The 25,622-nt window shown below is 36.9% G+C and overlaps 1 protein-coding gene across 3 annotated transcripts in view; it reads left to right on the forward strand.

Moving 5' to 3' along the window:
* Window positions 1–25,622, forward strand: part of LOC121860411 (hornerin-like) — a 66,636-nt gene that overhangs the window by 21,250 nt on the left and 19,764 nt on the right. For 2 of the 3 annotated variants that reach the window (XM_042357555.1, XM_042357556.1), the window contains exons 8-21: window positions 599–654; window positions 2,963–3,067; window positions 4,573–4,755; window positions 7,042–7,238; window positions 8,370–8,750; window positions 10,408–10,496; window positions 10,741–11,258; window positions 12,766–12,815; window positions 14,245–14,414; window positions 15,334–15,538; window positions 16,227–16,346; window positions 16,851–17,027; window positions 17,979–18,146; window positions 18,765–18,866. In XM_042357555.1, coding sequence (XP_042213489.1) covers window positions 599–654; window positions 2,963–3,067; window positions 4,573–4,755; window positions 7,042–7,238; window positions 8,370–8,750; window positions 10,408–10,496; window positions 10,741–11,258; window positions 12,766–12,815; window positions 14,245–14,414; window positions 15,334–15,538; window positions 16,227–16,346; window positions 16,851–17,027; window positions 17,979–18,146; window positions 18,765–18,866 — 2,521 coding nt within the window. The remainder of the gene's footprint in view (window positions 1–598; window positions 655–2,962; window positions 3,068–4,572; window positions 4,756–7,041; window positions 7,239–8,369; window positions 8,751–10,407; window positions 10,497–10,740; window positions 11,259–12,765; window positions 12,816–14,244; window positions 14,415–15,333; window positions 15,539–16,226; window positions 16,347–16,850; window positions 17,028–17,978; window positions 18,147–18,764; window positions 18,867–25,622) is intronic. The other variant, XM_042357557.1, reaches the window with a different exon arrangement.

Consider the following 25,622-nt stretch of genomic DNA (forward strand, 5'->3'; position numbering starts at 1 on the left):
CAGGCCTGACTGTTGAGCTAGGCAATAAAATGCAGGTTTTGTGTAATGATGAAACTGATAAATAATAATGATATATATAAAAACTGTAGAATTTAGGCTTATGTCATGAATTGTAAACTAAAGTTCATGTTTAAACTCAAAAAATGTTTTGCTATTGTAGAGATTAGTCATTCATTGGAGACATAACACCTTTTCCATTTAGTAAAGTAAGAGTAAGAGTTAGGTTTTGGATGCTATTATTTATGGTCATTTTTACCTGCTCATGCTCATAGCATCAGTTGTGCTTAAAAATTTATAATGAAACATGAATCACTTAACTAGTCTAAAGATTGATAATTCACAACAGTGTTCTTCATTGATCGTTCGAGGTCATGGTTGTCAAACCTGATTATATATGCGGTATACTATACAGTAAGGCCTCAAATCTTAATTGCTTGAGAGTGAAGGTGTTTCAGGTTATCAAATATACTGTACATAAAACAAACATGAATTGGGTTTATTATTTAAGAAATTGATATTTTAGTCTACCAAAATTACTAAAGGAAATGATTGATGATACACCTTATTAGGACTGAAAGGTTACACTATTCTCCTGCAGATGGGGTGGACGAGGCAGAGGCAGTGAGCGGGGCCGTGGAGGTTTTGGCTCATCTGGTGAGTGACCAATACTTCTGGGTTTAACTACTTTTCACTCAAAAATGTATATGAAAACTTATCCATTGTATGAAACTGCAAGCACCTTCATTTAAACACTATTCTTAAGCCTTCCTTTCTCCATTGGTTTAAAAATTTATCATGATCTAGCTGATGGTATGAGTCATTTTCTTGATGTGTCATTATTTTAACTCTATACTCTAGTAATCTTTGAAGTTATTCTTAAAAAGAGTGGAGCAATGTGTGTGTGGGGCACTACAAAGCTGTGTGCCAACTCTGAGGTGTCACCACTGTTAAGTCCACACCAACCTAACAAGACCACTATTCAGTGCTGGTCCAGGGAGGCTGGATTGTACACACAAACCATCATCAACCCTTAGGTCAGCGGAGAGAGGCATCTGGTGGGTGTAAATTACACACAACTTTATAACAACACAACCACCACCCTTGTCTGGGTAACACCTGTCCTCATCTCCAAGAGTACAGAGTCTCATAGGGATGTGTACATCACATCATTAGTCTTTATACAACACCATTAGCTTGGTTTGATTTGGACCTTCTCACTTCACTGCTGCTTCTTGGCTCCTTTGAGAACCAAGATTTGTTATGTCACCCAGGATGAATAAGGAGGTACAAGGACTCTAATCTTGGGTCTAGTTTTTTGTGTCATCAAAGAACCTTTAGTAGTAGGCTTTTCCAACAGACTCCTGTTGTGAGGCCCTGATGTACCCTGAACTGATATGAAGTTTAACCTGATTTTACCTCACTTCACCTAACTTCAGTAGCATTTTCACTTAACCCATGAGTTGATGAGCTAGCTGCTGTTAGGGTTTGGGTCCACAGTGTATAGGACTCAGTGAACCAGTTTTGGGGGCTTAAATCTTTGGCTAAGTATACCCAAGTTCATGTGAGAACTCAATGTGGAGCAAAGCCAGATGGTTGTCAACACGGGCAGGAGCAGTGTTGTGCAGAACCCCCTGTAAAATGGTCAATCTCTGCTTACCTCATGTGACTCCATTAGACTTGTAACCCTTTCACTGTGCATTACTTCTGTGGTAGGTGCTGCCCCAATCACATTTATTTTACCCAAATCATCAAAAAATAAAAGTCATTAGATTTACCTGTTTCTCTTGGTAACTTTTTAATAAATATGCCGGGATACCTAAACAATAAATATACTGCCTGTATTCACATTAATAATGGTGCAGTAGCTTAAAGTAACCACATATGAGGATTAAAAAATTAGCCACGATTGTGGCTTTGACAACTATCCAATGTCACACCACGATTATGGCTTAGAGCAATGAAAGGGTTAAGTAGCTAAAATAGCAGAGTCTAGTGTATCACCCATTGACACCACCACTTAGTCAAGCACGTCACCAGATAGTGAAACTAATCAGTGGATCCAGCTAAGAAAATGCTGAGACATTACCAAAATCAGTGTCTGTCAGCACTGGCTCCCCAATTAACATTACCCATGACAGTGAGTGTTAGTGTAAGCCCCTGGTGTGCTGGCGAGATCTGGGTTGTAGCAGCACCACAGTGGATGTCCTCTCAACTCCACAAGAGCAGCTTGGATTCAGTACAGTGTAAAGCCCGACAGTGAATGCCAACTTGACAGTGTACAGTGGCAGCATGGATTCCATACAGTGTGAATTGTTATTTGAATAGTCATTATTGTGTGATTTATCCCATTGCAAAACTGTATTGTGATTGTGGCCTTAATTTCCATGTTTACAGTGAAAAATTTATGTGCACCATCATATGTTGTTTTTCATTTGTTGTCAATATAGAGTTTAAATAACAATGGAGAGTTTGATTTACCGAGCTATACACGGGTCACAGCTTTGAATCCTGATTACTGTACATGGAAAATAAATTTGAACCATAAATGATAGAAAAATTCTAAATGTGCATTACATAAGTAGTTTAGAGATCTGAGCATAGCTCAATTATTACCCATATCGTGTAATAGATGAAATACTGTCTGGGTATTTCTACACACGTTTAACTGCTTTCATTAATTCTTCAAGTGATTTATAAATGTATGATTCTTTATCAGTTCATTCTTAAAGAATAGGGGTAATCATGTTAAATGTGACCTCCCATTTACCCTATAGCAGAAGTTTTGAAGTTTAAATTATTTAACCTTTAAACGTGCTTAAAATACCAGTAAATATGATTGTTTAATTCTTTTAAGCCATTGAGTAGTTATTTTCAAACTATTAAATTAATTGATGAAAACTTCTTGTGGAATACCCAGTAATGAAGGGTGTTTGCTTTATCATTGGTGCATGATTATTGGCAGATCGTGGCAGAGGTAGAGGACGAGGTGGTGGCCGGGGCTTTGACTGGATGGACAACTGTGAGAATAATCGTAACAGGAGTGAAGGAGCACCTGGTTGGAATAGAGGTAATAATACAGACACCTGAGTTGGCAATCATAGTAACTTAATTAAATATAATTCTGGTAAAATGTACAGTATGCTGTGAAGACAATTAGAACTAAAACAATGAAAATTAATGCATTGATACAGAAATAACACCATGAAATTAGCCACAGAAACACCAGTTTGAACAATATCATCTGCTTTACTTCCATCTTTGTTGGTGGTTGAGTGGAGTTGTTTGATGACAGTGAATAGGAATTTCTCAGTTGGCAACTATCTACCCTTTTATAGAGGGGTTTAGACTCGGACCCAGTGGTCCTTAAAATTAATGCCTGAAAAGTTTACAGTTGAAGATAAAAAAAAGCCAAACAGAACATCTGGTACTGAGGTTCAGAGATTCTGAAAACCCAAGGGATTATTTGGCTGGATGTTGCCTTAGAATCCTATTCAGAGATAAGGTATCAGTTGACTTCCAGACTGTTTTGTTTAGTAAAGGCCTCAGGGGAATTGTGTACAGGTAATATTTTCTTGTAGTGGTTAAAATATATGTTCCTGGTGCCAAGTTAAGGATGATTACTATTTACCAGGTGAGATGGAGCTTAAGGTGAGTCTTTGGTGTATCTCTGTTAACTGAGTGGGTGTTATCTGAAATGAAGTTTCCTGTTCATTGGAGTTTTTATAAGTTCCTGACATTTAGTTTGTGAAAAAGTTGCAATTGTTAGTCAGTTCCTTTTGAGAATCTTCAAGTAGTCATTTGGCATGTTAGGCTTAGTGCATAGAAAAGGAATGGTCTGTCCTTAATATTTTATATACGGGTATTTAGATAATTGGCCTGTTCTGGGTCTGCCTGAGGAAGCATAGCTATGATAACCAAAGATTAACATCAGTCAGAGTTGAGCAGATTTCCCAGCAAATTGGGAAAGATATAGGAATTTCTTAGCAAATTTAGAAAACTTTATGGTTTCGTCTGTCTGAATTTCAGTGCTAAGTCTCCATTTAGAGGCTTGAACTGGGTTGGTTGGTTTTCCAGCTGAGAAATTTCAGTATTCCATTAAGAGCTACAGTTTTTCTTGTCTGGAAAAAGAGCTTTATGCAGTTTTGGGATTTTTGCAGCTCCTGTAGTATAGTAAGGCATAACTTAATGATACCAATGACAAATCAATGTTAAGGTCTGTTCTGTGGCAGCTCAACCTAACCTAACCTAGCCAGCACTAAGTTGTTTGTTCAGACATGTGCTTTCATTTCTTAGATGACTTACAAGGTACTGGAATCTTGGGTTGATGTGAATAGATCTAAGTCTTTGAAAATTTCCTAAATATGATGGAGAGAGAGAGAGTGGTGCTGCAGCTGAACTCTCAGTGGTTGTCTCTTTCTCAAGTGTGGCATTATAGATAAGTGTCTGAATCATGTACAGTAGAATGATTCTCAAACCTATGTTTGAATATTTTATTTGATGTGATATTCAGTGATGGAGGGAGGGGGGAATGTGGATGATTTTAACAAATGAACATATTTTTATTATTGGCAGATGACAGACAGAGAGCACAAGATCAGCAAGGTTTTGGGGTGGGTGTTCAAGGATCTGCTGGGATTCCTGGGTTGGATCTCACTGAGGAACCACCAAAGGATGAGAAAGGAAAAGAAAAAAGTAAAGAGACGAAGGATCCAGGTACAAAGACTGTGTTCCATGACCAGGAGGATGAAAAGATTGGTAAGTTGAATGTAATATGGCAGCGTATCCCTGTCTTGTACTGTATTCTTCATGTCTTCACCAAAAACTACCTGTTGTGTCATCAGCTGTGCACTCTCCTCAATAATTCTTACATGTACAGAATCTTCATTCCAGTACTGATCATTTATTTCCTCATCTCATCGAACATCTACATCCTGGATGTTTGTAATTGATAAATGATGTGGTTAATGAATAATGAACACCGCTTTCCAACTATAATTTATTGAATAAAAGCTTAGTATAATATGAATGATATAAGTTGAACTGTCACTTTTTGTGATCTTTCATTGTACAGTACTGTACTGTAGTGCAGTACAGTATTTCTTTTTATTCTCAAGTCTTTGACTTAGTAGTTTTTCAAATGCTAATGAATTCATTAGAAGAACTGGTGCTTTTGAGAAACAAAAGACCAGCCATTATTATTACAGTGGTCCCTCGGTTAACGAACGGTTCGATTAACAAAATTTCTGTTAACGAATTACCTCCCATAAGGATCTTCAATCGGGTAACGAACAAAACTTCGATTAACGAAATCCTTACGAACAACACGTTTTGTTGTGAGCATCAGCTGATGGGCTTGTCTGCCAATTCAGTAATATGTTCCATGTTTACATTTGTTTCCAGTGGAGCAAATATCAAGAAAGTTGTGCTCTTTAACATTTTTGCATTTTTTATATTAAAATTATTAGTCATTTTAAAATTTAGTTAACATATTGATAATATATGCAGTACAGTCAACCCTCGCTTTACGCGGTCCCACATTCCGCGTTTCCACGTTTACGCGGTACCCTGCCGAAACCGGAATGCTCACATTCCGCGGTGCGTGTACCCCTTTACGCGGAGAGCGGCTGGCGAGCCGCGCCATTTTTGGATCCAAACCTCCCGCCATCTCTTCCGCCCTCTCCCGCCATCCGCCATGTTGTCTAAGCGGTGCGAGCAGGGTGCTCACAAGGTCGCCCAGTCATCAAAACATTACCGAGTTCTTCACCCGCCACCCCCACAGCTGGCCCAAGTCAGTGATAGTGATAATTATAGTGAGGATATGGACTTTGAGGGGTTTGACAAAGAGGCCCTGCAAGCCTCTGTGGTGGATAGTGATACAAGTGAGGGTCAATAATCTGCCCTCTGCCTCGGAACCAACCCCCCATCCCCGTGTGCCCAGCCATCTTTTATACTAATGTAAGTGTTAAAAAACCTAATATTATTGATATTTCTCTTAATTATTAATTGTGTGTGCATACCATCATAAAATTAAGAAGTTATTTTTACTACAACGTAGGTATTGTGTCTGAAAAAGTGGAGTTTGGGGGTCGGCCTGGTCTCTATTTTAATTAATCCCATATGTTATGTTTTTCACTTTACGCGTTTCTCACTTTCCGCGGTACCCTGTGGGTTGAATTAACCGCGTAAAGTGGGGGTTCACTGTACAGGGAACTAGTTTTTTGTGCGCCCATTGGTTTGGCTTTGTTGACAGTGGAGTGAACATGATTTGTTGTTCTCTTGAATATTTTTGCATTTTTACATTGAAATTATTGGTCATTTAGAAATTTAGTTAACATATTGATAATATATAGCACAGTGCAGTGTTGATTTAAATAAAATAATCTTGAATTACACCTAGTGAACTTAAAATTTTATTGGTGAAATTATTGCATCAAGCATGGGTCCCCTGAAAGGTGATTTCTCCTCCATCCCCTCTTCCTTCTCTTCTCCCTTCTCCATCCCCACTTCCTTCTCTTCTCCCTTCTCCTCCACTCCCACTTGTAATTCCCATCATCATCATCAACCAGGAACCTTCTACATACACACCTCAAAATAAGTGTACTTTACTGCATTTTTTTTTTTTACTTTGTATGTACTTTTCTGTGAGGTGGAACCAATTACCCAATATCCCATTGAAACAATGGATTCGGTTAACGAAAATTTCCGGTTAACGAAGACTCTGTGGAACGAATTGTGTTCGTAAACTGAGGGACCACTGTATTAACATTATTATTATTATTATTGTAATTATTACTGTATTATTATATACGGGCAGGCCCATATTTACAAGGATTTGATTTATGAAACTTCATAGTTATGAGAAAAAAAAATCTCCTATGTGAAAACCCTGAATTTTTATAATGGGAGTCTATGGGAATATGTGCTATGATGTACAAAAAAAAATATGTATTTATGAAAGGTTTTCAGGAATGAAAGCCTTTTGTAATCAGGGTCTATTGACTAAGTGATGTAGTCTACTCCGTATGTGGTTGTTACTTACAGATGTTAAACTTGGAGCCGTGCCACTGAAGATTGGACCAATAGGGGTACCCCCACAAAAGCATGAAAAATTTACACTTCCAGGAGATTGGTATGACGATGAGGAAGATAGTGAACGTAAAGAAGCTGAGGGTGAAGAGGGAGGGGTTAAAACTGAAGAAGGAAAAACAGACAGCTCCCAGCTGAATGAAAAGCCTGGGGTGAGTTGTGGAGTGTTTGTGTGATTACTGTCACTTGTAGTATCAGTGGTTCTTGGATTATTTTATTTGTATAAAATTTTGTGTTCTAATACAGTATATAACACTCAACTTCTGTGGTATCCACTGTTTGCAACTTTGAAATACCACAGTGAATCAATTCAGACCCTAATTTCTATTTGTGGGCTGTAATTTGTGCAGTTTTGTGCAACAAATCACAAAAATGTACAGTATTTACACTTCAGGTATTTTACTCTTTGTACTGAGAAAGATATCAAGGAAAAATTAAGCCTACTGCTACTACTCTGGTTATAGTTTAATGTAAAGTAGAACTGCAGGTACAACAGATAGTGAAAATTATCATTAGCTTTACTGTACATGATACAAAAGGACAGGGGCAGCATGATGTGTAACATCAGCTTTGATCAGTCACGTCCTTACCAAACCACACTCCCCATCTTTGCTTAATGTTAACATGATTTTGTACATTAAAGATATAATAATATTAAGTACATTAATTGCTGCCCAGTCTGTGGATTTTCAGTTTGTGATTTGTTAATGTATTGCCCACTGACTTGTCTGAATATTTTCATCATTACTCTAATCTGCACATTTGTGTTTCACAAGTCTTTGAAACATTTACTTATACCATTTGTTGTTGGTTTACATTGCCTTGTAAATGTTTTTACTCAAATTGAAAGGTGATGTGCATGAGTATGTTACTCAAACACTGTGTTTGCACAAAAGCAGGAATCATCTGTTTGTGTTGCAATTAGGTATTATATTTATTGTCCAATAATTTCTCTCTTTGCAAGTTTTCTCCTACTGGCCTAAGATGTCCAGGTGATATAGTAAACTCTCATATAACATTTCTTTTACATTTTAGGCTCTACCCTGTACATGAAAATGAGTTAGGATAAAGGATATTTAAAATCTTTGATGTTTATCCCTTTATCATGTCGAGGGCAATCCCAGTATCTGAATAGCTTATGTAGATAACTTTCATGTTAATAAATGTATCAGAGTTTCTGTCTGTCTCTCCATTCGTCACATCTTTGAAGCTCTCATCAAGAATAAGTTTGTTGTCTTTTTAATTAATTTTCATTCTAATTATCAAGCGTCTTTTTATCACAGGATATTAATGAAGCCCAAAAGCCAGGTCTTGGAAGACAACCAAAGCAAGATTTACAGGGTACACCAAGGTTTGATGCTGAGAATCCACCAAGACCAGGTTTTAGTGGTCCACCAAGGCCAGATTTTGGGGGTCCACCAAGGCCAGATTTTGGGGGTCCACCAAGGCCAGGTTTCAATGGTCCACCCAGATCAGATTTTGGTGGTCCTCCACGACAAGGATTTGGTGATTCTGATCGACCAGATTATGGAGGCCCACCAAGACGAAGTTTTGGCGATCCACAGAGACCTGAGTTTGGAGAATCAGTGAGAGATGACTTTGGACACCATGGGGGTGATACACAGACTGGGCCAAGGTGGCAGGATGCTAAAAGAGATAGACAGGTATTACTTTGTGGTAATTCATTGTATAGTGTAGGAAAAACCCAGATTTCTTGGGGACACATGTTGTTGGGTAGTTTATGGGGAAGCTACAGCAGTAAGTACAGTATAAATAGATGACAAGAAATAATGTGAATAATTTTTTTTTTCAGCAACCTACAGTATAGGAGGAGGGTGCTGACAAAAGTAGGGGGAGATGACTAACAATTTTAGCCTTGCTGGAGGAGGGAGCTAGGGACATTTGTTCCATGAAATTATTGTAGCTTGTGTTATATACAACTTGGGACATTTTATGGCTTCTTGATATTGAAGTGGATATATTTTTGTATAAAGAGGGACAGACAGAACAACCCATGTCTTTGTGGTGCATGTGTGTGTATAGGGGATGTAGACTATGGGTATACAACCTGGGTATACTAGAAGTAAAGCAGCTTTTGAAACATTCCAATACTTTTTATTTTCAGCTGCAACAGATCTTGCTCTCTTCCAGTCATTCAGATGCATACCATGAAGGCATACGTCACATTTTTCTGTACCCAGTTTTTTCCTATGTTTATCAGTTCACAAAACACTCCTCAAAACTTATGCTGTTAACCAGGCTTTCATATTGACCTGCTAGTGAACAGGTAAGGGTATGGACAAAGACCCTTTAAAGCCCAGGGATTCTGGGAACAATGTATGAGTAAGGGCTTGCACTCTGGTGGTGTACTTGTGGGACGTAGTGTTCAAGATGTTTTTTCATGATGCGTTTATTGCGTTACATACAGGGAAGATGAAAAACATTATGCACATCTGTATACCTGGAAATCTTAGCTTGGTATAAGCAAAATTTGTGCGTTAAAAAATAAATCACATACCGTAGTTGTGAATTTGGTTCTTGTGAAAACTGTTTAAATTAGGACAACCTGGACTCAATGTAAGATTATAAAAGATAGACTGAGGAGGTGAGAGTGTATGAGGAACTGTTAATATAAGTTACAAGTAGGGAATAACATGTAACCAGGCAAAATGGAACTATAAATGGGGATCTCAGAGGCAAGGTTAATACTGTTATTTTTAAAAGGATAAACGTTTTGAAAATGTTTTGAATCAAATTAATGGACTTGAGAACATTTTCCCTTTGTAAAGAATATTATTTCAAACAAGAGTAACTAAATAATTAGTTAAAAATTTATGCATATTATTAATTACAAACTGTTTATTTGTTACCTGTACCCATATTCTTCATTGGTCTGCTCCATCACTAAACCTAATGTATACCATAGATTTTCATAATAATTATTTCCTGTCCATCATACATACCTGCATATTCAGTAAAATTAAGAAAAGACAGTTATTTAATGCCAAGTGAATGGGAAATACAATACAGTACAGTATAGAAATATGTACTTTTTTATTTAATGGATCACCCGGGAAGATTATAGCATGGAACAAGTGTAAGAATTGAAGTTTTTATTAAGAGAATAGGAAACTTATCTAGAATTTCCTCACTAAATCATATATCAGTTCATTTTATATTAAGGGTAATGAGAAGTACATACTAGAGTGTTGTGGAAGAAGCCTTATACAGTAGATTAAATACCAGGATTAATAAATGCTTGGATGAAAATTGTTCATGATTTATTTTTCATGCATATAAATGTGCTTTTGTTCTTCACAGTCACATGACAGAGACAACTGGGATGCGGACCGTGGACGCCTGTCTTCGTCTTATGGCCTCTCAGAGAGTTTTGCTCATGAAATGGCAAGGTGAGTGTTTTCTGTCTTTTATTAGTAATGTTTTGTTTTTTGTAACCTTTCTTGTTCTCCCTTGTGGCATCTAAAAAATATATTGTTTATACATCTTTATTAATGTACTGTACTTCCAAATTAATACTTACTTTATCTTGTGAAATGTGTAAATAAATAAGTTTGTTGTCAAAGGGAGTAAATAAAGAAGCGAGTTCATGTAATTTCTCATAGCTAATATTTCTTGTTTCTTGTTGTTCTTCAGGTTTAATGATGAACAGAGACGTGACCGATTTGGATTTGATTCACAATATCCAGATGACCGCAGAGGTACTCTCTGGGACTACCCACGAGATGATCCTCGTTACTCTGAAAGACGCACGGACGGTCAATATGGCGATGAATGGTACGGCGATGATTATTACCGACAGCGATGGGATTATTACAACAACAGAAGGGGAGACGATCATTATAAGTGGGACGAACGTTATTATGGCGATGAGTACAACAGGACTTCAAGGGATCACTTAGACCGGATGGGTTATGACAGAGATCCATATGGCCGAGATCCTTATTACCAAGATGCTTATTCCTCCAGGAGTTCATACGACAGGAATGATCCAGACTACAACATGGACTCTCGTGATCGTTACGAGAGGGACAGGAGAGATCCTTATGGCCGAGGGTCTGAGGAACCACACAGCCGGGAACCTTATGACCAGAACAAGCCGTCAGTGGATCAGCCAGCAGTTGTTGATTATGCACATGGTGGAAATACTTCGGGTAAGTTGACGTATTGTCTTTTTTGTATGAGATAGTAATTTATGACAGTGGAATTGTGTGTTAGAGTATAATAGTGGACAGTCACAAAATATACAGATCATGTTAAATGTTGGGAGTGAAGGATGGAAGAAAGGGAGAGGTTCTACTTGAGACCAAGAGACTTCTGTAAAATGGATAATTACAGTACACATAAAGTAGATACTATCATGTGATAAACCATATTTTCTGCAAATACCTGTACACTAACTTACATAATTATTTTATAACACTCAATGTTATTAAGTCTACAGATAAGCATTCAGTCTCATAATTCTCCTATAATCACTATATAACATTCTCTTCACTCATTTCAAAATAAGTTGACTCATCACTCACACCCCCACACACACAGTCACTGAGCCAGATGCTGGTTATCCAATTTCTCCTCATTTATATACAGTGTAGGAGACGTCCACTACAACAGTCTCTCCTCGACTTACGACGGGGCTCCGTCCCGATGACCAGGTCGTAAGTCGAAAAGGCGAAAATAATACATGGAAATTCTAAAATGGTTGTCTCTTTTTTTTCTCAGCACCAAGAGAACTCTCACTTTTACGCTTGCCAGCCATTTTAAAGGGAATTACAAACGCAAATTTTGTCAGTACACAGCGCGATCACTAACGTCGGTACTAGAAAATACGTAATTTGAAAAATATTTTATACGACCACGGCGGTCGCATGTCTGGGTTGTTGTAAGTCGAGGAGTACCTTTACTGTACTCTCATCTCGTGAATTGAGAATTAAAAAAAAAAATAATAATATTAAATTTAAAGTTGAAAATGCTAAAATCTTTCATAAAACATAAATTTGTAAAATAGAAATGTGGTTAACCTGTAGTAACCAACGATACCTGCCACAAGTAACACCTTTTCGTTTTTAAGGGATTCAGAGTTAGCAAAATAATGTGTGCAGTATTGATTCCCTGAACTTATAGATGCAGAAAAATTCATATATTAGGGAGATATCTCCATTACATAGCTGATTTATATTTTTTATTTTATGGTAAGGGTCATGTCAAGAGTTCAAAGTTAGTGCGATACCACTTTTTAGTTCCACAGATAAACAATAAACAACTTCATTACACTGAAAAGCACACACACACACACATGTCTCAAAAACAGCATCATGCCAACTTTGAACCTCTATTACTGCTCTAAAAATAACACATGTCTGGGTGTTATACAGAATGATTGTGGCGGTTTGAAGATTTTTTTCTCCAGGTGGTATTTAACAATGACTACAAACCTGTCAAAATTTTCCAAAAGGTTTGAATTAAATATTATGGTTAAGAAAAAATATATACAAGGGTAATAATATTGGAATTTCTGTCTTATTGAACTTTTTATTCCTTACACCTTGATAAATTAGTATTTGGACATTCATTCAGAAGTGATAATAATCATAAACCAAGTCCATTACTTGAGTCCTGCCTCTTACTCTCTTTTAATTGGTATAAATTCCTTTCTAGGTATGAAGCCGTTTCCAAACTCTAGTTCACCATTTAACTCCCAGATGCAGGTTTGTGCCTCGGCTTCATTTGTGTTTATTAACTGTTTGATTTAATTTTAATGTGGTGGGTTTTAATATAGCCATAAAAGTATTCTGTAGTAGGTAAAAACAGTACTAATGATAGTGTAAATATATTAGGTGAAATAGTCTTTGATATGTTGGTGCATAGATGATTACAATATTCATGACCATATTATAAGAAAGTTGTACAGAAAACAGTTATGTGACCTTAATTTTATTTGTTTTTAGGTTGTGAATGAGGGAATTTTGGGTATTGGGTTAGGTTACCACCATTAAGCAGGTGAAATGGAGCTGTAGGAGGGACCTGTAATCAACATCGGCAAAGTTTTATTTTTTTTTTTTCAGTCTAGGTAAATCCCATTACAGTACTGTACCAGGTCATGGCAGTGGATAGTTCCATTGTTCCATGAAGAAGTTGAAGAGTCTGAAATGTACTGTATATGGGCTGACAATGTGTCACAACATTTATGACAGTATTTTTCACTGACTCAGTACAGTACCTCTTATAATTGTTTACAAGAGTAAAATGTATGGGTAGAAGACAGTTGTTTATACCGACTGTAAACAGGGTTATACATTAATGAAGAATGTGAATAACTTATCAAGGCTATATTTGAATTTTTAGCTATATATAAAATGTGTGAGGGGCATATTGTGTAGCCATGTCTGTGCATAAGTCCATGCATACATATGAGCTAACGTTTCTCAAATGCCATTGAGCAGCCATGAAACTTTTCTTGCATACACCTTGATGAGTACTGAAGCAATTCAGCAATAGGTCATGATAACTAATATTTTAGTACCTTTCAATCTTGGTTGATTTTTTATTAAACTTTGCACATAGTTTTTAGTATTCACAACAAAGAGACCTGTACAGCATATTTCTGACCTTACAGTTATAGGACTTTGCTTCAGGGTTTTTGTGGTATAGCTCAACATATTTTATTCCCTCTTTACATTACCTTGTGTAATGTAATTTCAAGATGCATTTCAAGAAAGAACTACATTACATGAAAAGTTTTCCCGCAATTCCCTTGTTATAAATTTATGTTTGAGGGGGGAAAAAAATTCACCCTAGAACTGAATAAAAAATATACAGTAATAAATGTGCATATAATGAAGAAAATACATTTGCAACACTTGCTGGAGATAAATGAAGAGGCAGCATATTAAGCTTTAGTGGCAAAATGGGGAGTTTGGGAGTTATTGGGACTATGTAAAAGTGAATCATTGATTAAGTTCTATGAATATTTTCTCCAATTTATCGATTAAATAAAACTATGATGAGTGAAGCAATGTTAAGTAAGGGATGTCTGTGTTCTGCTTCCACATGATACTTTATGGTAAAGTCTGTATAGAACTGTAACTTTAGTTCAGTGCTGTATCTTGACTTACTTTTCTATGTGTTTACAAACAGGGGCATGACACCCATGACCAGACAAGTAGAGACCGTAATCATAGAATGGGCCGAGAAGATTTACGTGGACCTCCTCCATCAGCACTTGAGCACAGACCAGGCTGGCAATCAAGGCCAGCTGGCAATCAAGAGAGAGACCGCTCACCATTGAGGCCAATGCCATCTTCCAGGTGAGGTATTACTGAAGTTTTCATTATAATCGGTGACCACCAATCAGCACTCACCATGGTATACTGGCCGGTTCCACCCCATTATGAAACTGGCTTCGGCTCACCACTTTATTTCAGTTGACAGAGTGAATGGTCATCCTCATTGTTGCATGCTTTTATTTTTGGGGGCTACTCAAATTTCCTGAAACATTCAGCAGCTCTCACATTAGAAAGTCAATTTTTTTTCTTGTATCTCTCTTGCAAGATCCATTTACAATTATCCAGCTCCTTTGAGGCTGCGTTTGCGGGCTGGACAGTGGAGCACCAGATCTTCTGACCATTATCTTCACAAACAGTGCATACTTGGAGAAAATTAATACTTAATGGAAATAAACATGATGAAATTAAATAAATATAAGAGATAGGAAAAAAATTAAATGGTAGTTTGAATGGAGGTGGAATGAAGGAACTGCATTGTTCTAATTATTTATAAGTGGATGTGTTTGAGAGTGGTACAGTGAGTGATGTGAGCCACAGAGTAGTGGAGGGAAAGAAAGTAAGAGATTAACATGAGGATGGGTCATTGTGTGGTTTGTAAGGACGTAAGATACATATCATTACATTAGTAGCTGGACATGAGAATAGTAGTAACAACAGTTAGTGCCTAGCTGGTGAGGATATAGGTAAAAATCAGTGCCTTAATATTGCATGCACAGTGTGATAGATCAGTGTTTTAGAAGACTTAGGGAGATCAGAGGCAAAGAAATGGGAAGGAGTGAGTGGGTGGGGGTGCCAGGTTCATAAAATAGAGCCAGGAAAAATGCAGTATGAGTATTTATAGGCACATGACAGATGCAGTTTTGGTTCACCGTTAAGATTTCACAAAACAGTACGTACCTGAAATATTTATTAGCTCATGAATTTTTCATTATCCTCACAGACTGGGACCAATGACAGCCCCCTCCAGAGATACTCCTGAGCCTCCTACCCCACTCATACCTGAGGAACCAGAGGTACCCGGGGAGGTTGTTACCATCGATGATTTAGTCTCCACTCCAGGACGATTCATGCGCCCCCCAAAAATAGCCATAGTCCTGCGTGGACCACCTGGCTCAGGCAAGACCACCATGGCCAAGATGATAAAAGTATGTGAAGTTATTAACTGTGGCAGGTTGTTTGTGATATACCATAGTTATTTTATTAGAGAATTTGAATTTTTTTCGAAAAATGCAAACATAGTTCTGGTGGTTGAAATTAAATTTTTGAAGTCTTAAAGTTTGGGGGAACTGGGAGGGTAGAACACAGACTTCTGCGCTGAATTGATTGATGGAGTAGAAGAAATTGTAACAAGTGTGGGGTTTTATTGGAGATTGATTGTTTGTGTGATGTAAGTTACTGAAGGGAGAGAAGGAATTACAGTAGTACAATACTGTAGTTGGCATGTTGTAAATTAATAATAGTTTACCAATTGATTTTGGAGTTAAATTTTCCTTACATTGTAATGTGAGTTTAAATTTTATTTATGAGAAATTTCATATTTTCAAAGGAAATTAAGATTTGAGCTCTTGATTTTTTCAAAGGAGTTTTGAAGTGTCCTTGTGTATGTTCAGTGCAGAAAATAGTGAAATTGGCAGGTTTTGTAGTTTGGTGTTGGCACCATATGTGCTGCAAGATATACCAGGTGAAAAAAAAAAGTTACTCTCACCATTTTGTATTTCAATGAAATGAAAGGGGAGGCCTCTCTGTTAGAGAGATTTTATATACTGTAATGACTTCTTTTCTTTTTTTACAGCAAGAAAAAATATGTATTGTATCACAGAGTTTTATTTTCAGGATTGCGAAGTAGAGAATGGAGGCAGTCCACCACGCATCCTGACTCTTGATGATTATTTCATGGTGGAAACAGAGAAGATGACCCTTGACACAGACACAGGAAGGAAAGTTAAGACTAAGGTATGAATAATTAGGTTATTTTTAGTGTACTGAAGTAGGATAAGATGACAATGCAAATTTTATAGTATTGTACTCCTTAAAGCAGAGCCTTATTAATTAATAGGTATATTATTAGTGATGCATAACAAAGAAAGCTAGGAATATGAGTATGGGATGGTATGTACAGAGATCACGTCATTGTTTGGGTAGAGTAACTGTTTATCTCAACCCATGCCAACCCATTCATTATGGGGTTGCCATTCTCCTTATATGCTTCAAAGGATATTGAAGCTAAGGCATTTCCAGGAGTCACTATATTACTAGTGATTCTTCTTTGGTTTAGTAGAGTTTAATTTTACCTGCTGATTCATCTTTGACCAAATCTTGCCAATCTCTCATTGCATAAGAATATGCTGTACTGCATGGATCACACTGCAGTTTAATCCTAATCCATAATATTTTGAGAATCACAAAATTATTATAAGCGTGAGGATAATACATGATAACTATTGGTTCACTTGCCAGATTATGGAGTACGAATATGAAGCAGAACTAGAGGAAAGCTACCGTTCATCTCTGGTGAAGTCCTTCAAGAAACAAGTAGATGATGGCTTCTTCCCCTTCATCATCGTGGATTGTGTGAATAATAAAATTAGTCATTTCTCTGAGATTGTCAGCTACTCTAAAAAACAAGGATTTGTGGTAAGTGTGGAATTCTTCACAGTATGGATTAGATGAGGTTTAGTGATAACAGGGTTTAGAGGGCAAGCCACCAGACTCCTCCCCCCCCTCCCCCCCCCAAAAAAACCAAAAAACCAAAAAACATAATTATACTTACCAGCAATCAGAAATTTATTCTTATACGTAGTTACTTCTGCTTATAAGGAAATTGAAGATTGAATAATAAAGTTGCTTTGGGACCTGAACCCCACTTAGTCTACTGATGGTAAATGAGGGAAGGAATGAACAAAGTTTAGCTAAATATTACTGATATTAAAATATTTATACTATTGCTAATACTTCTGTCTACGACTAATAATAATATTAAATATTCTGACATTCATGGACTTCATAAGCCTAGGTTTTATATAATCAAGTGAATTATTCTACATATTATTGCATCTAATGATTTTAGAAAAGAATATGTACTGTATATATTTCCCATCATCTGAGTTGTTCATTTAGCAGATTTTTTAAAACACTTAATACATAGAAAGAAATACAGTACAGTATTAATGTTTATTGTTTCTCCCTCCCCTTTTTTTATCTTTTAATGGTCTGCTCCAGTAATGATGTCTCATGTATTGGCTTACTGTGGTTCTCCAGATGATGATGGAAATGGGCTTTCAAACCAAGTTGTTGGTAGTACAGTAGTGCAAACTTGCTGGGGAAGTAATCCAAACTATTGTATTATATGATCTTATTATTCTTTTACGTTTGATTACTGCTAGTTTTTTTATATCAGAATCTCAAAGTTACAGTATATTAGAAACGTGGGTCTGACTCATGTTTTGGATTCTTCACATGTACTTACACAGAGTCTTTATTATCAAGAGCCATGGCTTTAGATATACTTGATGACACATTTGACTAAGTTTGCTTACTAACAGCTAATAAGAGATTCAAGTATTTAATATTTATTGAATTTGTCAGGTGTATATTGGAGAGTTGGAGGCAGATCAAAGTGTATGTCTTCAGCGCAACACACACAATCACCCAGGGGAGCATATAGAGCGCATCATAGCATCTTGGGAGAATACCCCCATAAGCTACACTAAGGTTGACCTGACACCACTTGTCCAGGATGCTGCTATTGACGAGGTATATGTCATGTCTTCTTTTTTTTCATTAAACATATTTATTTGATTTGATATTTCCGTTGTTATAATTCCAACTGAACTGCTTTTGCCACCTAATGTTGTCACTCAATTGTTTTTACCCAATTTTTTATCTTTTTAAGTTACTGTGTGTGTGTTTCTTGTTTAGTTGTTAATTCTTAAAGTAGCAAGATATTAGGCTGATTATTGCATAGTAATAAAGATTGAATGGTGTCACATTTCTTAAGAAGACGGATGACAGGAATAAGAAATAAAAAAAAAATTGAGAATAGGGTAAATTATAAGAGCTGATGAGACTTGGGAAAAGTGGTGTAATGTTATTTTTGTTGCTGGTGAAGGACAGGGTAGTTAAAATGTAGTGTGTTGGATGTCAGGTTATGGATTGGGAGGTGGTATTGGGGGATTGATGTGAGGAGTGGTGTGTAGTGTGTGTGTGGTGTTGAGGTTTTGTAATGCCAGATGGTATTTGGGTATTTATTTGTAGTAATGAATTAAGATCACCTGGAAATAGTTAACATGGGATAGGTACCGGTAAGTAATAATTCCCAGCTCACGGCACTTGTCATAAAGTACTGATGGTGTCATATTAATTTTCTGGTAGGTGGAAATGGAAGACATGGTGGAGATAACACCAGGAACTGAAGACAAAATGTGCAAAGGTGAAGAAGAAGGCGAGGGGGGAGAGAGGGAAACTTTCCTTAAGGTATGTGATTCAGATGTTGACAGCTACTCAGATGTAAGTACGTTTGGTAAAGCCACCTGGCCCATTGCTGCAGTCTCTGTGATGTGCTAATTATTATGATGCTCTTTGAGTGACCTGAGTCAGACCTATGTTATTGCAGGTGTTCATGTCCAGGTTATGGACTTGTCTTCTACTTCCAGTTAGGTTGCTAATGGTAATTCTAACTGGCTGTGGCCTGTCAAGGTGGTGGTAGTCATGGTGCAGCCATTCAACCAAGGTGGAGTAAGTGATGGTGCAGCTGTTCAACAAAGGTGGTGTAAGTCATGGTGCAGCTGTTCAACCAAGGTGGTGTTAGTCATGGTGCAGCTGTTCAACCAAGGTGGTGTTAGTCATGGTGCAGCTGTTCAACCAAAGTGGTGTTAGTCATGGTGCAGCTGTTCAACCCAGGGGGTGTTAGTCCTGGTGCAGCTGTTTAACCAAGGTAGTGTTTGTCCTGGTGCAGCTGTTCAACCTAGGGGGTGTTAGTCATGGTGCAGCTGTTCAACTAAAGTGGTGTTTGTCCTGGTGCAGCTGTTCAACCAAGGTGGTGGTAATCATGATGCAGCTGTTCAAGGCATTACTAGTGTGACTTGTTATAGTCAGTGCTGGTGGCCAAGGGAATGTCAGTAAGTATCAGCCAGGATGCCAAAGGAACAAATTTTAGTAAGTGGAACATCCAGTGGTGTCCCAGTGACGATGAGACACACGGATTCAGTGTCAACTAAAGCAAGGTATAGGGGCTCAGAATGGCCTTAGCTATGAGGGTGATAAAGGCAATATATGAGGCAGTTTCAGACAGGTGATGGTATGATAAGTTAAACTCATCATCATTGTTGTATGGTCGTTTTCCATGCCTGTTTGTGGTTTAGTCATAGTTACCTGATAAGGTATACTGGTTTGGGTTATATTAATGACCCACCCACAAAAAAATGTCCCTCTGGCTGGTCCTGTTTTGTACTATCAAGCATGAAGTTTTCTTAGACTAAATCTTGTTTGTACTTAAACTTGGAGGGAAGAGTAACGAGGAATCTTATGAATGTCTATTACTAAACTTTTTTATTATCTTGTGTGAATCTTCTCTTTAGTCTGATATTGGTTGAACATTGCCTAGATGATCCTTTATTACATGTATGTTTAATATACTGTAACTGATTTTCCAGTTGCCATTCCTCATACAAATATTCTCAGAAATTGTCCAGTTTACCTGTTCAGGATTTACACTCTTCCATTCCATTAGCTTTACTTCATTCTCTACAACTGTACCTGAGGTAAAACATTTATGAGGGATAAAATGAGTAAATGGATTGCTGTATGTCAGGGATGTGGATGCATAATGAAGCAAGATGTGGATGTGCTACTGTGGCAAGGTGAAGTGAAGTAAGAAAGCTACATCTGAAATGTATAAAAGACTTAGGCAGGGATAGACTTCATAGGGAAAATTTGCACGTTGTGAACCTGTGATAAATTCCTCAACTGTGTTTGTACTTTCTTACTATGGTCTGTCTTCATTATCAGGTGTTCACAAGGAACATATTATCAATAATATATAAATACTTGTATACATTATTTATTGTTTATATACATCCACTTTTGAGTCGATGGCTTTGTGCCTACACAATCATTAATATTCCTGTGATATGCATTAAGTAGACCTCAGATCATTTATAAGTTTCCATGAGCACAAAAAATAGTCATCTTCAGTTCTTTTAGTTAAGTTTGGGTGGTGTTCCAGGTGATGGCATGATCTTGCTGGTGTGTTGTGATTGTTTAATAGAAGAACTCTACTGATTTCGTTTCCATGGTCTTGGTAATACAGTTAACCGTCGAAATGCACGCTTTCGACTTGTGTGAATTCGCCTTATTGGGATTTTATATTGAACTGTGAACCAGAAAAATCACTGAAAATTTTCTCATGCTTTCTCAGTTACTGCAACCACCAACACAATGTGCTTAGTGAATCTTGCAGTGTGGGGATGAGAGAGATGTGTATCTGAAGCTTTGGGAAGCTTGACAGTAGATTGTTCAGTCAGACTTTGTTTCACAACTGCATTTGCTTGTGGAACATTTTTATATTGCTTTCAAACTTCATAACTGTTATAAAAAATGAGAAGTAAGTGTATAAGTAGTGATAAAAGTGGTTCAGATAGCAAGAGGCAGTGAAAAGCTACCACTTAAGAAGTGAAATTCAATGTTTTATGGTTTTGGTACACATAATTATGGATATAAATAATCGTTAAGTTCATAAAGACAAGTGATTTTCAGTGAATGCTTTGGAACACATCCTCAATTTATAACACGTATATATCTGCTGCATGGGAAAAATCTTTTCGTGTTACGTGTACAACTTCACGAACACGTCAATTATGTAAATCGAGGGGTAGTTACAGTATATTCTTTATTTGGGCTTTGTATTTTGTCTCATGAAATATTTTGTATGAAAACTATTTTGTTTATTTTAGTGTACAGCATAGTGAAAACTTGTAATAGAATTAATTTTCTTCATTATATTAGTTTTTTTCACTTATTACCTGTTAGGTCCTCTTACTTATAGTGGGATATAGGGATGTATACTGTCTGTCCTTCCTTACATAAGCAAGTCTTTTTTCATAGACTGCCCAATGAGTATTTTTTAGACTTTGTGCTGGTACTCCTAATATAATCCTTCTCCAAGTGCAATGAGATTTTTGTCACAGCTTTGCATGTTAGGTTGTGAGTATAGTACCCTGAATACTGTATACGTCTGCACACCTACTTTTTTAATGTACATCAAGTCCTTATTGTTCTCGCGGGATAGGGACCAGATATGGTCGCAGATAGCACAATGCTCCTTTACCAAATATACAGTACGCACGTACTGCATACTGTATGCATTACTTCATATCTCAATTAAACCATTATTTAGAGACTTACCTCATTATTGAAATATTAATATCATGTATTAATAAGGGTTTTGTTGGAGATTTTATTTTGTAGGTTTTATTTGTCTTTCTCCCTATAAAGGTTCTGAAAACTACCACATGTTCTCTAAAAAAAATTTAAATTGTGTGTGAAAGGTGAGTGAAGCACATAAGGGGCCTCATGCCTTTCCTATAACTGTACATGGGTTGGAGGTTGTGCATAAATGCCTCATGAGAAAAACATAAAAAATTATTATTACAGATATATTGATCATTATTATTACAATGTAATAATATTAAGTGTACCACTAAATATCAAGCATAAAAATATCATTAACCTGAAATGAGAACTAACTCCAACCTGCCCAGTACATCCTGAAGAAGAAAGTCAGAAAATCACGTTAACCCGATAACTGCGGTAGAGTGATTCGCCGATAAACCCCCAAGTGCGTGGAAAGAAATATATATATACAAACACATACGGTACTGTATATCGATTTTCCCCCGAACATCATTTTAATTCTTGGTTAAAAGGATAGTACTGTATGTAGAAGAAGATGGAAACCAAATATGAGTCCATCACTTAACTTAGTTTGGCCGTGGTGAATTTGCAAAGTCAGTGGGTTTGGGGCTGGAGGGGCGAGGACACACGTCTTGACTCCATAGTGACTGAGATATGACTGCGTCATCAGCAGGAGAATTACCCAGAGGGACAACTGGCTAGTGTAAACTTCCCGTACTTGACCCTGCGAGATATAAAATTTTTCGTGCGCTGCATTCGAGATGCTCTGAATTCCAGAGTGTATGTCACACTCCTCCGCTTATCATTCGAGAATGTATATCGCAGTTATCGGGTTAATTATCCTTAAGAACTGTTCTTAATTCCCTTTGTTAAACTAAGCAATATCTTGAGCAAAGACACTCGGTGGAAGACCATCCCACTGTTTGTGTTTGACAGAAACAGTCTTTGGTACTGAGCTGAGCTGTGTTACAACTTGGTTCATTTACAGGCTACCTATGCATCATTCTCTTTGTTTAACATATTTCCAGAAGTGACAGGGTGCTCGGGTATTATGTTTGATGGAATGAAATTTGATGAAAATCTTGTGTAGAATATAAGAAATAATTATTTTATGTTCAAAATTGGAATTCCCTTAAGGGAACAAACTTCATACATGGGATATCTTGTCCAACGGTTTAAGGCTGCTGTTGGGTTCAGAGTCTGAAAAGTTAGGACCATCATCATTGTTTTATGGCCAATATCCATAACTGTACTTGTGTGGGATAGCTGAATTGTGGGCAGTATTCAAGTATAGGTAGTAAAAAAGAATGAAAACTGGATCTAAAAAAAATTGATTAAGGATTGGTTCCCTGTAGTTGCATTTTCTAACAAATCAGTTTCCATTGAAGTTAGGTTACCTCCAAAAATATACTGTATACATATATATATATATATATATATATATATATATATATATATATATATATATATATATATATATATATATATATATATATATATATATATATATATACCAGTACAAACTCTGCCTAATATGTAACCACACATTGCAAAATCAACTACAGTACAGTATATGTGTCTTGAAAATTTTGACAAAATTCCAGCAACGCTTTGAGAAATTCACTTACACACGTTCTGAATATGTCACAGTTTGGGCGGCAGAAACCATGCACCATGCTCTCCCACCCAGTATCAGTAAAGGTGCTCTAGCTATATTTTGGGGAAATTTGGGGTAAAAAACATTGTGTTCTGGGAAATATCTCAGTCATACTGCTACCTTGTCAAAGTTACCATAAGACTTATGTTATTAGTTGGGGTTATTTTTTGACATATTTATCCCATAAATGGTACGACACTTCACTTATGATTAAAAAAATTATTTTATAAGTAAAAAATAGAAAACACTTACTTGAAATGAAACGGTCTTACTTATTGAGGCTTCTACCTCCAAGCAATAATTTCTCTTCTCATCTGTAATTACTCATCAAATCCAGTATGCTAGTGTATATGATAATGCATTACAGTACAGTATTCTCCCGTTAGTCTGAATAATTAGTGCATAGCGGTTGGGGGTTTGAGAGATTTCTGGGTATGGAAAAATTTTCTTGTTCCCGGAAAAAATGGTACATCCCTGGGATTTTTCCAGACACCAGTGAAAGATTTCTGCAAGCCTAAACTATGCATCTTTTATGGAGCGACTTTACTGCAGTTGGACAAACACACAGCTCTATTTATTTATGCAAACACCAATTTACACATGCAGTATATTGTAAGTGAACAAAATATACTACTGTACAGTACTTTCCAGCAGAGGCTGTCATCTTGAGCTTGTTATGCAGGCAGGCCAAATGGTGATATGATACAGGATGGCCTGCGTTTGTCTTGTACCATCTCCTGTTGCTAACTGCCTCTCTCCTGTTCCTCCATGAAGAAGGGATTGTACACACACACACTGTATACTGTACATACACCCTCTACACACTAGCCTACAGTAGGCATCCACTGTCAATTCTGTTATGTACAGTACTTAACTGTACATATGGTACTTTCACATTTACTGAATGTAGAGTACAGTATATGGAACTGTATTATTGGCTGATTATATGCTGGTACAGTAATGTACAGTACTTGCGAACGAGCTTGTACAATGGCAGAAGACAATGAACTAAGATGCAAGATTTTGAGTCTAATGAGCCTACCCACCCATGCGCCCTGCACAAATGTCCCTGCATTGGAAACATGATGCAATCTTTTGAAATTCGTTCGAATGCCCAAAAAAGAGATTTTCTCAGAATTTTCTGGAAATGCGCTGATGCAATCTCTCGGAAATTTGTTCAGATAATGTACCCAGAATTTCTCAGAATAAAAAAAAAAAAAAAAAAAAATTCAGGCTATTTGAGAGTTCCGGGGTTCAAAGATTCCGGCTAACGGAGAGACTACTTTTAATGTAAGAAACTGAGAAATTATAAGACTACTGTATTCTTAGAGCTGGCAGGAATCATTCAGGAGACAAAATTAACATGCAGTGTTTGTATTGTCCATGAGTTCTGTAGTATGGCATTGGTGATTATTATTATTATTATTTATCATTTCAATCACATGTCAGCATCTTGGCAAATTCTGGCACTCGATCTGTTTGTTGTCATGACCTTTATTGTCCAGTGTTAGTACGGGACGAAACTGGAGTACCCGGAGAAAACCTGCGATATTAGCAGGGTCACTCTGGATAACACCTTTTTCATATCCGACTTGGGTACTTGAACCCAGAATATAATGATGAGAGGCAAGCATGTTACTGCTGTGCCACCAACACTCTAATTCATTGACCTGTATTTTCATTGTACTTGCATTCTTTTTCATTTGCTGCTGTACTGAGCTATTTGCAATGTGAATAAGGTGAAAAAAATAATATTATTTAGAAGTTGCAGGAATTCAGGTAAGATATCAGATGAAATTATGGTGAGTTGCAGATGCTGTACTGTACCTTCCGGAAGGTTAGGTGGAGTGTTTTCTAACATACAGTACAGTATCTCAGTCAAGCAGCAACCTCCTAATGTTATTTGTGGGGGTTATTTTTTATGATATTTTTCTTACATACTGTACTTGGTACTGTGCTGTACTTCACTTAAAACTCACAAAACACTATTTATTGAATTAGATAATATAAAAAACTTTTGGAGATTTTTTTGAATAAACAAAATATAAAACCATTAAATTAAGCTTTTGAGTGTTTTTAACAACAGAATATGAGTAAAAAAAAATGATATGTCAGAAATAATTATAAACCTTGAAAAACATCGAAAGAAGCTTTTATAATTT

The sequence above is a fragment of the Homarus americanus genome, unplaced genomic scaffold, assembly GCF_018991925.1.
Source record: "Homarus americanus isolate GMGI-L3 unplaced genomic scaffold, GMGI_Hamer_2.0 scaffold28051, whole genome shotgun sequence".
NCBI lineage: Eukaryota > Metazoa > Arthropoda > Malacostraca > Decapoda > Nephropidae > Homarus > Homarus americanus.